Below are 14347 nucleotides of genomic sequence, written 5' to 3' on the forward strand. Positions count from 1 at the left end.
GCTCCGCCCCAGCTCATTCCAAATATGGTCACGTCTGGTTGTGAATAATTTCACAAAACCGACAGGTGACGTCATCTCAGAAGTAATCGTAATCGGTAAAGAGGAAACTTAAACGAAAAATTCTGGAGCACAAATACGGACTTCGCTGTTGTCCCTCTGAAGACGTCTCTTCCCGCCGTGATTTGTTTTCAGTCTTCCGGACTGCTTGCTGGTTTGTTTTCTGGATTGTCTCACTGTAACCCAGTAAAACGATTTTTCTCGTGCGTTGTGAGACATTTTCAGGCCTGAAAGACACGAACGTCCGCGTATCGTCTGTATAAAAGCGGAACGAAATGCTCTTAAAGGACCGCGTCACACACACACGAGGTCGGTGACAGAACCCTGAGGGTCGCTGCTGCAGCTCCACCTCCCTCTGTGGAGCGTCTCTATCCGAGGATTAAAACCACATCAGGCCTCATTAAAACCTAACAGTGACTCAGCGTCCTCCTGCGAGCCGCGGCTTGGACAACAAACGGTGCAGCGGCATTAATGAGTCCCTCAGAAGACGCCTGCTGATCACAGAGTGCATCCGTCTCCATCGTTTTAATTTCATTAAAGGCCGAACGCAGTTTATCACCTTTTTACTGTCTTCACTGTTTATGGCTGTGGAGCAGCAGAGGGGAGGTGCAGGTGAGAGGGGAGGAGGGTGCAGGGAGGACACCAGATGAATGCATAATCAGACACGCAGATCTGCGTTGGACGCTCGGACATCAATCTGTGACTCCTCTGCTCCTCCTGTCTGCTCCTCCTATTTGCTCCTCCTCCAGCCTCCTCTTCCTCCAGCCTGCTCCTCTTGTCTCCTTCTGTCTCCTCCTCCTGAGTTTCTGATCCTCCTGTCTCTTCCTCCTGTCTCCTCCTCCACCCTCCTCCTCATCCAGCCTGCTCCTCCTCGTCCAGCCTGCTCCTCCTGACCCTGCCCCGTGTCTGTTGGTTTTATCTCCACCGTATGTTCGCCTGATAGTTGCTGTAATTCTGGTGCAGCAGGCTTCGTGTTTTATTAGTCCGGAGCAGGAGGAGCAGAGAGGAGAAAGCATTTTAATAAAACCCCTGTAGCAACACACTAATGGGCTGACACAGACGTATTTGCATAGAGATGAATTACGCCGGGCCGCCTTGACGTGACTTTTAAAATATGATTGAGGAGGTTATTATTGCTGCACTATGATACATGTTAACAGGTTATTTTAGCGCGGCTAGTGCTAATAAAATTCTGAACAAAAGACTCGGGTGATGAGGGCAGGCTTTTTCATTGCCAGAGTCTACTGAAGGTGCTCATTTTGTCATTACTTAGCCCCATCCCCCCCCCCGTACGCCCCTCCTCGTCTTCCCATCATCCCCTGAGCGAGGGAGGGGGGTGGGGTAACAGGCACCGCCGTCCATCCTTCAGGAAGGCCACGACCGACTTCAGCCTCATAATCAATCACAACGGTTTGTCTCCGCTTTATTTGGAGACAGTCAAAGCTGCAACATCAAGAGTGACGTCACCCGTCGGTTTGTGAACGGCCGCTGTGAAGCCTCGAGTTCGGATTTTGGCCGCCGTCACCTTTGCTAGTTCGGAGCCGCTAGTGACCATATTTGGATGAGCTGGGGGGGCGGTCTGACTCGCTCTGATTGGAAACCTGGCCATGCTACGTCCCGCACACCGATAGCCGTGACCTGACTGCACCACAGGGCACCCCCCCCCCCCCCCCCCCAAAAAAAAAAAGCTTTTTGAGGGTTATTTCCTAATTAATGACGGGATTATTTTCAGAAGGACCGCCAGAAAACTAACAAAAAGGAGGGATTTTAGATAACAACACCGAGATAACTCGTGGAGAAATTTTACTCCCTGAGAATTTTATGAGAAGTTGAATGGGACTCTCTGGAGGCTTTTTGGCACCAACCTCTAGTGGCACTCAGAGGTATTGCAGTTTTAGGCACTTCTGCATCATTTTTCAGAGCCGGAAGCCACCTCTACTTTTATCTACAGTCTGTGGTGAAAATATTTCCCTCTGAAATGTGGTAAAGGAGAAACACGAGGAACACAATAATAATAACAATAATAACAATAATAATAATAATTAAAACTCCAAGGAGTGATATGTGGGCCCTCGCACGCTGCACGTTGGGGATCCAGCGGGTCTGGACCGCCGGCTCCCTGACGTGGAGCAGCCGAGGGTCCGCATATTCCCACTTCTAGTTTGAATTATTTTCTCGATCTCGTTCCTTATTCTGCTTTTTTTTAAAAATAGGCTTTTTTTGGCGGCTTTAACATCTTCAAAAACTCATGAAAGTTGGTTCCTGACGCATGTGCAAAGTTTCGTGAGGTTTGGAGCATCGTTTGTCCTTAAACATCAACTTCCTGCGTCACAGCGAAACATCAAACTTAGCCACATCGCCCTGGCTATACCATATACTATATGCTATATACTATATACTATATACTATATACTATATCCAAAAATTAATTTTGGGTCACTTTTGGACAACATGCTATAGTATGACTTTTCTTTGAATATTTTGGATGACATACTTTGGATATTTTGGATGACTTTTTTATCACTTTTTGGAGTATGAGGGATTTGCTCTCCATGAACTGTGTGGCTTATTAAGGGGACTTGCCCTATGCACTCTGCTAAAATACGATATTTTTTTATTTTTTTTTTAGTTTTTGAGTATGTTAAAGCCTCCAAAAATGCAGTTGTTTACGGAGAATAAGAATAATAATCGTTTGAATAACAATAGGGCTTTTGCACCATTGGTGCTCGGGCCCTAATAATAATAACTACAAAAGGTAGTGAAAAAAATTAAAAAGGTACACAGCATCAAAGAGAGGGAGGTAATGGTCCTTGCTGTAGCGCCACCTGTTGATGTAATCAAAACTTGCTTTGCTCGCTCAGACGCCTTCATCATCTTGAGTTCGGGGAATAATTTTTTCCTCCTGACCTATGCTAAACAATTGTAGAAACGCCGTAACGTCTATCGGCACCAAAATTTCCACGCCATTTCTCCTTCTTTTAAACATGTACGACACCAATTTTGGTGAAGATTGGATCAAATACAGACAATAGGGAGCACTACAGAGATCATTTGTTTATTGTAGCGCTCCCTTGGGGCAATTTCAACAAAATTGTGGGTGGGTGCTCGGTGTTTGTCTGTGCATAGATTTGTATGTATGATTTCAATACGGGTTCCAGTCAAGACAGTTGTTGATTTTACAAAAATTACTTCCTGCTTGTTTATTGCACTTTTCCAAAAAAAAAAGGGTATGTCCTAGTTTTGATTGAATGAAATATGGAGAATAGTAAGAGAAAAAGAGAAAAATATGGATCCAAGAAATCCCTCATAAAAAGATTTTTGTCTTCTATGAGTCACGGTGTGGGAGTTATTCACGATAAACTGAAACGTTGAAAAACTTGCGACATGGTATCCCTATGGAGGTCATTTTTTTTTACAGACCGAGGGGAATCCCAGGGGTGTCAGTTTTACCAAGTTTAATGTCATTTAATGGAAGATTTCTTGAAAATATTGCACACAAAAAAAAACCCAAAAAGAACTAAATTTTCAAGTCATTTCCGAGCTGACGCTACTTTTTCGGGATTTGTACGAAAGCGATACGACGCATCATCATTCACGATACGATCACACCACGTTCTTGAATTTGGGGCATTTCGTCGCAAAGCGGTAGGAGCATTTTACCAACAGCAAAACAACACACCTAAAAACACGGTGTTCATGTGAGGACACCTGTTCATGAGGAGGAGACAGAGGAGGAGAGAGGAGAGAGAGAGAGAGGAGGAGAGACATCATTAAAGGAGATTATCTGAGAATGAACACCTCAACGAGGTGAGTAGGCAGAGTTTATCACACACACACACAGAGAGACACACTCACATACATTTATTAACACACATGTACACACAGTTATACACAGACATATACACACATACACACCCAAACACACATATATACTCATACAAACATATACACACAGTTACACACTTACACACAGATATATATATACACATCGACACGCATAAATACACACACACAGAGTTAATGGTTGACAGTAGTTGTCGGTGAGTTGCTGCAGCAGCCCGATCATTAACACAGACTTCATCTCCGTGCTGCTGATTGTTGCTCTCAGTGTGAACTAACGACACTCTGAGCTGCAGCGCAACAATGTTTTCACTCAACCGTGCATGTGTGGTTAACGCTGCTGCTGCTGCTGCGGCGGCGGCTCACACTGCAGGATCCCCAGGCGCTCCTTATCGCAGGACTCCAGGCGGCTTTCGAAAAGGAGATAAGGCCGCCGCTCTGTGGGAGCCGCAGCCCCCCCCACCTCCCCCTCCACCGCCTCCACTTCCCCCGTGACACATGTCCTTGTGTGTAATCTCTTGTAGTACACGGGCAACTGAGAGCCTGTCAATGGGCCCTTTATTCAGGGCCACACATTAGTCACGCCGGCAAACGGGGAGATTTAGTGGGAGTCAACAGGTAGAGCTGACAGCTGCTAACAGGTCGCATCGCTTTATCAGCAACACGTCTGAAGCGGGCAGCGACGCAAGCGGGGAGCTTTATTTCAGGCAACTTCATGCTTCTACTGTCACAAGTCAGAGGGTAATCCGTGTGTCGACTTGTGATATAAGCGAGGCCTTCCCTGAGAGAGATGTCGTCTGGATGGCGGCATATGTTGCTCCAAAACCTGTATATATCGTTCAGCGTTAATTTTGCCTTCCCAGATGTCCAGGCTACCCACGCCATGTGCACTAATGCACCCTTATAGCATCACGGATGCAGGCTTTTGAACTGTGCGCGGATAACAAGCTGGATGGTCCCTCTTCTCTTTAGCCCGGAGGACGCGGTGTCCATGAATTCCACAAAGAATCTCAGATTTAGATTTTGTCCGGAGGACAGTTTTCCACTTCGCCTCAGTCCATCTTGAATGAGCTCAGGTCCAGAGAAGGCGGCAGTGCTTCTTGATCACGCTTATATCTGGTTTCTTCTTCGGAGAGTTTTAACCTGCGTTTGTGGATGCAGCCATGAACTGTGACAGACAATGATTTCCAGAAGTGTTCCTGAGCCCGTGCAGTGATTTCCACTACAGAATTGTGTCTGTATTTAATGCAGTGCCGCCTGAGGGCCCGAAGAGCACGATCATCCGATATTGTTTTTCAGCCTTGTCTCTTGTGTACAGAGATTTCTCCAGATTCTCTGAATCTTTTAATGATATTTTGAACCGTAGATGATGAGATCCACAAATTCCTTGCGGTTCTACAATGAGGAATATTATTTTTAATTGTTGCACTATTTACCCACTCAGTCTTTCACAGAGTGGTGAGACTCTGCCTCTCTGAAATTCTCTTGTTTATACCCAATCATGTTACTGATCTGTTCCCGGGTAACCTAATTAGTTGTGAGATGTTCCACCAGGTCTTTTCCAGTCTTTTGTTGACCCTGTCCTAACTTTTTTGAAACATATTGCTGCCATCAAATTCAAAATGAGCAGATATTTTTCATAACAGCAACAAAAATCTACTCAGTTTCAACATTTGATATGTTGTCTTTTTTTCAGTTAAATATGAGTTTACATGACTTTAAAATCACCGCATTCTGTTTTTATTTACATTTTACACAGCGTCCCAACTTTTTGGGGAAACGGGGTTGTAGACACCTCGACACGGGACCCGGGCAGGAACAGTATGGGCGGGTGCAGTTGCAGCTCAGGCTGGCAGAGAAGAGAGTGAACAGATGCTGCAGCGGGTCCCCTGAGGGCCGGGGGCCGTGTTCACTACACCCGCAACACGTGAAAGCAATGTTCCCCTCCACCTGGAATCATTAGCATTATTTTCTGTTATTAATCTGAATCTATGAAGTTAATCTGACGGAGTCCTTCAGACGTGTCTTCAGTTTCAAAGGTCTGAAATGTTTTATCCTCCTCGCTGAGAGTTGAAAATGCTTTGCTGTGAGATTTCAGTAGAAAACTGTCGCCGGCTCTCCTCCGCCGGGGCATCGAGGCAGCTGAGGGGTCGGAGGTCGGAGATATACTGTCTTGCCTCGTGTGTCCTGCGTCTGTTTGGAGCGTTGGTTGTGCACGGCCTCAGAAATTAAGATGCAATATAAAGATGACCTGCAGGGGCAGTATGGAGTCGCGAGAGGGAACTAAATGGGAACAAGACTTCGTTCTTGCACTGTGGATTCTAAATTGTGGGTGGGTGCTCACAATTATTTATCTGGTGCGCCCTCTAGTGGAGTCCTCCAGTAGCACGCAGAGTACAGAAGCCAGTATGTGAGCGATAGCGTTCACGACAAAAACGCGTGGTTCATAAACATACGAACATGTCTTACGCAAGAAGAGGGTCATGTGACGGAGTAGAAAGACGGGTTCGGTCTGTGTAGGAAGGAGGTGGTTCGATGGAAGGAGCCAGAACTTTCACAGGAGTTTCACGTGATGTCGGCCTGACCTCTGGACTTTATTTATCCCACAGTGGGGAAATTTTGTAATAAAATTAAAAAAAAAAAAAAGAAGCTATAAACGGTAAGTTGTTTATTATTTCAACCCAGACCACGATCTTCTCCTGGACCTGAAAATACCAGCTCAGGACAGAAGATCTGAAAGACTGAGACAGAAAACGTCTTCCAGAATCCGACTGGGACGTTTCAGACTCAAGTCAAACACAAGCAGCAACTTCTCAACCGCTCCGAAACCCAACCGGGACCAAAACCACTGATTCGAAGTTACTTCCTGAAAGCTCCAAAAACCCGATCTGGAACCTAAAACACTGAACCTGAGATCGCTTCACACGCCTCGTTATTATTTATAACAACAATTAAATCCAAATTAACGTTGTCTTCAGACCCTCAGAATCCCACTGCGACACCTCAGAGTTCTGGTGCTTAAACCAAACACATCTCCACGACCTGAGATGAGAACTCGCTGCTCCAGTTCGGGTTGTTCGACCTCAAACCGCCCATCAAATAATGAATACCTCATTAAATTTTTGGTAATTATTGGGATTGATATCTTTGAGAAAATAGTCACAGATACGTTTCGTGTTGTAAAGAATTTCCCTTCTCACTGATATTTAGGCCCGTTTGATCAGCAGGTCTGAACCACCTAAACTGATTCAGTTTACTGACGAAGAAAAATCTCTGAGAGCTGGAAGCAGTGAAGGTGTCGCAGCTTCACTCTGAGGATCAATAAAATCTTTATCTTATCAACCAAACAGATTCAATTTCTGTTCATTCACCGATCGATTTAGTCGACTGCTGCTCCGGGCCTGTCGGGGGTCCTGCGCCTCATGTTGGGAACCACACTGACACTTTAATGTTTTCCACTTCACACACAGCTTCAGCTGGCGGTTATTGATCAGCAGCCTGCAGGAAACATACAAACATCGGAATATTTACATGCAGGAAAAAAAAAACTGTGAAATAAATGAAACAAAAAATAAAAACACTTTTGTATTTTAATGTATTAATAAACTGCTGTGAGCTGCAGCTGATTTTTCTGCCAATTTATTTATCAACTAATCAATAAGAGCAGTGAAAATCACCTTCAAAGCATAAAGTGACATCTTCTAATGTTCTGGTTTTATTATTAAAGCAAAACTTAAGATGCTGGAACCCAAAATTATGAGTTGTTTTTTTTCTGGAAAAATATTTTTCAATACGATCAAAAATATATTTCATAAATTAAAAAATGTAATGTGTTGAACATAAAAACTAAAGAACAAGCACCTCAGAAATGTTTATGAGGGCACGACTTGAGTAAATTAAAGTATCAAAAATAAACTTACTATTGTATATTGGTGCATTAATCTTCTAATGTTCTGGTTTTATCATTTAAAAAGAAATTTAATGTTTTGTATTTTTTTCTTGTAAAATCTTTTTCAGTATAATAAGAAATATATTTGATAAACTCACAAATTAAATGTGTATAATTTTTAAAACATATTTTATTTAACACTGATAATATTATTAATATTTGTGTCTGAGAAGCAGCAGCAGGAGGAGAGGAATGTCTGGAAATATTAAAGTACCTCCAAACTGTTTTTAAATAATACAATACATTAAAATATTCTCCTCACTGGGGCACAGTGTGTGTGTGTGTGGGGGGGCGGGGTGTGTTATTTATTTGTGACTCTATTATTGATGGTATCTGTTGTTTAGATTGCATGGTGGTGATGTCATCGATGATGTCGCCTGACTGTCAAATTAAATTCTGTTTAATTTCTGTTTAAAAACTGCAGCGATGAGTCGAAGGCGACGTGACGGAGGACGATGAAGATGATGGAGGATGATGATGATGATGATGAAGGTTTGCGTGTGCAGTCAACGGGAGCCAAATTAATTTAAATGAGCTCACAGTAATTGTTAATACAATTTAAATGTTCGATCAGAAAAATAAAAGTTTAAAGGTGCAGCTGCGCTCCATCGATTGATTGACTGACTGATCCGTCGATCAGCTGATTGTTTTCTCGATTGATCGACTCGTCGTTCGTTCACTTTGACGTCCTGGCGTTGGTTTTTATTCGACTGATCTTCATTTTACTTTGACAGAAATATTGGATCATCTGACACCACTTCCCTTCCTATTGATCAACCAACCAATGATTGCATTGTTACTTTTTTTTTTATTATTTATTTATTTATTTATTTAATTTTTTTTTTACACCTGTAGATTTCACTTCCAGTTTGTTTTACGTTTCTGGCAATAAAATAAAAATTAAAAGTGACGGTTCCCAACATGAGGGGCCGGACCCGTGCAGGGGTCATGGTTAAACCCCCTGACGGGGCCCCTGTAGACTGAAATGTGTCGTTGGGGCCCCCAGTGGCCCCAGAACAGACGTGACTCTCCTGATTTCTGCAGAAACAACCAGAACACTGCGGCTGAATCAGAATCAGACAGAAAATCAATCAGCAGCAGCTCTGATACACACATAAATAAAAAAAATAAATCATTTATAACTAATAAGAAAATAATCGCAGTTTTTCTGATTTTAAACGATTTTACTTCTTCAGTTTTCTGACAATAAAATGAAATTAATTTCTGAGGCTGCTCAGAAAATAAAAAAAAAGGATCGATTGGACTTCAGAGGATTCAGATAAATTGTGTTAAAAGAGAAAATTCACTCATTTAATAAAAAATAATTGCAGTTTCTGCCTCCAGGTTTTCCTGCATGGATCCAAAACGATGTAACCAGATGTTTTCAGAAATCTGATGAAACAAACTTCACAACGAGTCAGACTGATTCTCAATCGGACAGCAGATTAAAGCAGGTCAAATTATTTAAATCCGGATTATTTGAAAGGAAACCTCGTCCTGAACCCGGCACGAGCCTCAGTTGAAGGTAAAAAAAAAAATAATAAAAAAATCCTCTCCTGTCACTTCACTCACTTCCTGTCAACACGTCTGAGAACAATCCCGCCACGATCACAGCGTCACAGTCCGACCGGAATGGAGGACGGTTTGTGTCTTCTTCAACTCAAACAGCGAGACCCACCGATCGATTATTGATCTGATCAATTCACCGACAGAGAAAATATTATAACTGTATTTTTTTTTTTCAACAACAGAATTACTTCCAGTTTGTTTGTTTGTTTTAAAAGTAGTTTCCCTGCATGTTAAAAAAAAAAAAAAAAAAAAAAAAAAAAAAAAATAAAAAAAATACAGTCCGGATAAATGAGAAAGGGAAAAACGAGAAATATAATAATAATAATAATAATAATAATAATAATAATAGTTTGTTGAGCAGAAAACAGGAAGCTTTGCTGTGCCAGGAAAATTAACATGAACTTTCAGAAGTAGGCTAAATAAATAAAACATGACATATTTTTTTTACATTAAAACTTTGAGCTCGTTTTTTTTTTTTTTTTGCGGTAAAAAAAAACAAAACACAAAAGTGCAAAATAACTAAATTATATTTCCACGTGCACTCATTATTAAATTTGCGTGCTGTTCTCGTACTGAACGTTGAACTAAATACAGGTCACTAATGATGCGTCAATAGAGCAAATGGAAACACACTTTAATGTGTTTAACTGTGAACTTAAAGCACGTTTTATTTTATAAAGACGTTAAAATAAATCGGAATATTTTCGGTATTCAATTTCAGTTTTGTTGTTATAAATCCTGCACTGTAATTTGAACATTAGTTATTATATATATAATATATAATATTATATTAGTTAAATAATTACCATAAAAACAGGAACCTGCAGATATTAAAGTCGAGTGTTGATTACAGAGTTGTTATTATTATTGTAATGCGGTTTTAATGAGCTGAGAATGAAAATAAATACATTTGTTTTAGAATTATTTCTGTCAAGTGTTGATGAGTTGAAGCATCACTTGTAGTTATTCTTGATAATGTCCGCGCGGACAGGACGCAGAGCAGCGCGGCAATCTGCCACACTTTTAAACTCTAAAACGACCTGTTTTTAAATGATAAATCTTTCTGTTTCCGGCCTCACGGATTAATCTGAACATCCGGATCCACGTGTGATCAGTGAAACAGCAGCAGAACTGAAGAACCCGTGAAGCTGCAGAAACCAAAAGTCTCCTGTTTAAAATCCCTAAAAATGTACATGGACTCTGGTTGGTTCTCCAAACGTTCAAAAATCTGGCTTTATGTCCAATAATAATAATAATACCGATAATACTAATAAAGGTAATAATATTCGTAATAATTTTAATAAGAGGCAGCCGTGTTAAAGGTACTGCATCATTAAAGTTCCGTGTGAAACAAGGAGCAAACATTAAAGTTTTTATTAAATAAAAGTGCATTAATACAGGAGCTTCACTCACAACTCAAACAGATAAATAAAAACGGTGTGAGCAAATATTTCTGCATGTATGTACAGGTGGTGCGTTCATGGGTCTCCTCCTGTGATCTGAGGAGGCCTTCAGGGGCCCCCCGCGGACGGAGCGGGAGACTCAGGGGTCCCAAGTCCGGAACCAGGTGTTTGCAGCTGGTTTCGGTAGGAGTGCGTCTTTACAAAACCTGTTTTTTTTGTTTGTTTTTTTACACATAAATTATTCACAGCAGGTTCGTTTCTTATTTACACCTCCGGTCCGGGGTAGGGGGGGAAAACTCTCTCAGTCTGTCCGGACGCGAGTGCAGAAAAAAAAAAAGCCCAGACCGGACCGGACCGGACCGGACCGGGTGGAGCTGCAGGTGAGTCCCGGGTGAGAGAAGGGTGTGGGCTTGTTTCCGGGTCCGCTCCTCCCGGGAGTTACGAGCTGTCGTTCTCTGACGTGTGCAGCAGCAGCGCGGAGCCCGGTTTGTGTTTCTTCAGCAGCTGCGTGATCTTCTCGTCGTCCGAGTTCGGGTCCAGGGGTTTGTTGTAGTCGTCGTCCTCCTCCTCTTGGTCCGAGCCCCCCTTCAGCCGCTCCGTCTCCGAGTCTTGCTTCTTCTTCGCGGTCGCCATCTCCGCCGCGTGCTTCTTCCGCCACTTGGTCCTCCGGTTCTGGAACCACACCTGAGCAGCAGCACACACAGAGGTTCCGGTCACTTTTTTGTTTTGTTTTGTTTTCACGCTTTTCACGAGTGACGTGTCCGCACAGCTGCAGGCGGGAAAGCCAGCGGCCTTCACGTCATAATTCATGTCCCACAAATTAAACTGATTTCTGCACTGATCTGAATATTCAGCACGGAAATAATATATATATATATATATATATATATATATATATATATATATATATATATATATATATATATATATATATATATATATAATTTTTTAAAAAAAATAAGGATAAAATAGAATAAAATAAACCCGATGCATTCTGGGAGCATTAAATGAAGCTAGTGGCCAAATGACAGAAAGGCCTTTTAATTTAATTAAATTGCATTTAGACTTTTAAAAAAAATGAATCCCTTATTTAAGGCTGAAAGAAAAAAAAATATAGGTGTGTTTAAAAGTGTGAAAATGTTGAAGATTATTATTATTATTATTATTAGGTTATTGTCATTAGTATTAATTAGCTGCATTTTATCTACAAATTAAAAATAATTTGTGTTTTGTTTTGGGGTTTTTTTCCAGTGTAGAAAAAAATAACCATAAAATTTAAATGAATAAACATTCAGCTGATTAATTATGTTAGTATTCCGTCGTGTTTGTTGCTTTGTTTTGTTTTTCTCCCGCGTGACTCACCTTCACCTGGCTCTCTGTCATGCCCAGGCTGTAGGCCAGCCGCGCTCTCTCCGGTCCCGCCAGATATTTTGTTTGCTCAAAAGTCTTTTCCAGCGCGAATATTTGCTGTCCGGAGAACGTGGGTCTCGTGTGCTTCCGTTTTCCGTCTTTGTCCAGTAACACGGAGTTTTGATCTGAAAGACAACAAACAGCCGCAGTTATTCATCACTTCAGCATTTAAACATCCGTCTGATCTCACAGGTCCCCGCGTGCACTTTTCTATTTTATTCTAATGAACTGCTTTTTTATTTATATTAACGGGCCTTTTTTTTTTTTTTTGCTCTGCTGCTTCCCTCGCGCACACTTACGGGGGGAGCACGCGAACCGGGCGTCCCTCCAGTGCGGGCTCTGCATCACTCCCGGCCAGAAGATCGGCGTCCTGCCCGGGAGGTCCGCCAGCGGCTTCGGGTACCGGGCCACCGCCACCGCCGCGGCGCTGGGGCTGAAGTAAAGTCCGGGGGGCGGCGGGGGGCTGAGGCTGCTGAACCGGGGCAGTCCCGACAGGATCCCCGCCGAGGAGGAGGAGGCGGCTGCGGCGGCGGCGGCGGCTGCGGCTGCGGCGATGGCCGAGGGCCGGTTGAGGATGTCGTTTATTCCGTGAGGAGTGGCGGAGGAGCACAGATGCGGGGAGCCGAGCCCCGAGCACAGCCCGCTGGAGCTCTTGATCCCCGGGGAGGACACGGCCATGCCGCCCGGGTTGGGGGAGGTGGTGGCCGGTGAGGTAGAGGAGTTGGGGCCGGAGGAGGAGAGCGGGTAGGCCGGGTACAGCGGGGTCTTCATCTCGGTCATGCTGTGCAGAGCTGCCAGAGGAGGGGTGTTGAGGAGGAAGGTGCTCTGTCGGGACCCGTCCATCTGACCCACCGCTAACATTACTCTCTTCTGCGGTGATCCGGGACGACGGAGCCGGTCTGTGGGGGTTTCGGGTCCTGCGGCGGACAGGGTCCACACTCAGACGGAGCTGGAGTCACGGTCAGAGCCCATCTCAGGCTCAGCCTGCAGCAAAATCCACAAATGTTCCACAAATGCGCCGAAAGTCAGGTCCCGCGCAGACAGTCCCGGATCCAGAAGCCCGGGTCCGGATCCCGTTCAGGAGCAGGACTCTGCTGGCTCGAAGCTGCGGGAGATAATAAAAGCTGATCATCTGCTCCGGCTGTCTATCAGCTGCACATCCAAACTTTGAGAGGAGCGCGCGGGGAGCGGCGTGGTCTCTGCCCGGATTGGGTGACCCGACGGTGACGTAGGCGGTCTGGCTTTGGGAGAGCCTCCTGATTGGCTGAGCGGCAGCTCTGAGATGAGCCGCCATCAGAGAGAATCAGATCAGTGACCGGAAATGAAAAAGACTTGTGCAGTTTGTAAAAGAAGAAGAAGAATTTAAAGGTCAGCAGAGAAACACGATGAAGGAGATTAATGTTGTGAAGAGGAGCTGCTGGGAAACAACTGTATTTAATAAATAAACATGATTTAAATGTCTCCACATGGTCAGGAAGTTCAGCTCGAAACGTTTTAAGTAACAAACACCAAAAATAACAAATAATTTTGACATTAAAAACTCAGACTGCAGAGACAATAAACCAGCAGGGGGCGTCCTATAAACAAGGTTTTTAAATGTTACCAAATTTTTTGAAATATCAATTATGCACATGAATATTTGTTTAGTCCAAATAATTTACTCGAGTGTTTCAGCTGAGATAGGAACAGGAAAGGTTTAGTTTTGAGTTATTTTTCAGATGAATATTTGAACATTTATCACATTCCCGACCCGCTGCAGGGGCTCGAAGCCTCAGGTTGGAAACCGTTGAACTATGGGTATTTGAAGACCAGCATGTTCAACAGTTTAAAAATGTCTTCATCAGTCACAGGACACATTTCTCTGCTGATATTTTTAAATAATCAGATTTTTCATGCAGGATATTTATTTGTAATAAACTATTAGAAAACAGATATTTTACTTATGTCAAGGAATATTACTATAAACAAGCAAACTAAAATAAATTTTAAAAAAAAGACTCACCTATAACTCTGCAGAGCCTCTATCACTGTTTAATCTGAGGAGAAAATAAAAATGATTATCATCATTTTATTTCAGGAATAAAAGGTCAGTTATTGGCTGAAGGCTCAGTTAAGATAT

At 43.0% G+C, this 14347-nt stretch overlaps 1 protein-coding gene across 1 annotated transcript; it reads right to left on the reverse strand.

Annotated features, from left to right (window-relative positions):
• Positions 1-10774: 10774 nt before the first annotated feature.
• nkx6.1 (NK6 homeobox 1) lies at positions 10775-13539 on the reverse strand. Its single transcript, XM_069159846.1, has 3 exons — positions 12528-13539; positions 12181-12353; positions 10775-11502 (listed from the first exon to the last, which is right to left on the reverse strand). The coding sequence occupies exons 1-3, from the start codon at positions 13087-13089 to the stop codon at positions 11257-11259; spliced, it is 981 nt and encodes a 326-aa protein (XP_069015947.1). The 5' UTR covers positions 13090-13539; the 3' UTR covers positions 10775-11256.
• Between the last annotated feature and the right edge of the window lie 808 nt (positions 13540-14347).

Source organism: Embiotoca jacksoni, unplaced genomic scaffold (genome assembly GCF_022577435.1).
Source record: "Embiotoca jacksoni isolate LCO1_2020_lvr unplaced genomic scaffold, fEmbJac1.0.p SCAF_10, whole genome shotgun sequence".
NCBI lineage: Eukaryota > Metazoa > Chordata > Actinopteri > Embiotocidae > Embiotoca > Embiotoca jacksoni.

Excerpts from the sequence above, each read along its gene's own strand:
- nkx6.1 (XM_069159846.1), bottom strand. The coding sequence starts at position 13,089 with ATGTTAGCGGTGGGTCAGATGGACGGGTCCCGACAGAGCACCTTCCTC. Across the intron at positions 12,354-12,527 it reads CCGGTTCGCGTGCTCCCCCC|ATCAAAACTCCGTGTTACTG; the intron begins GTAAGTGTGCGC and ends GTTGTCTTTCAG. Across the intron at positions 11,503-12,180 it reads TGACAGAGAGCCAGGTGAAG|GTGTGGTTCCAGAACCGGAG; the intron begins GTGAGTCACGCG and ends GCTGCTGCTCAG.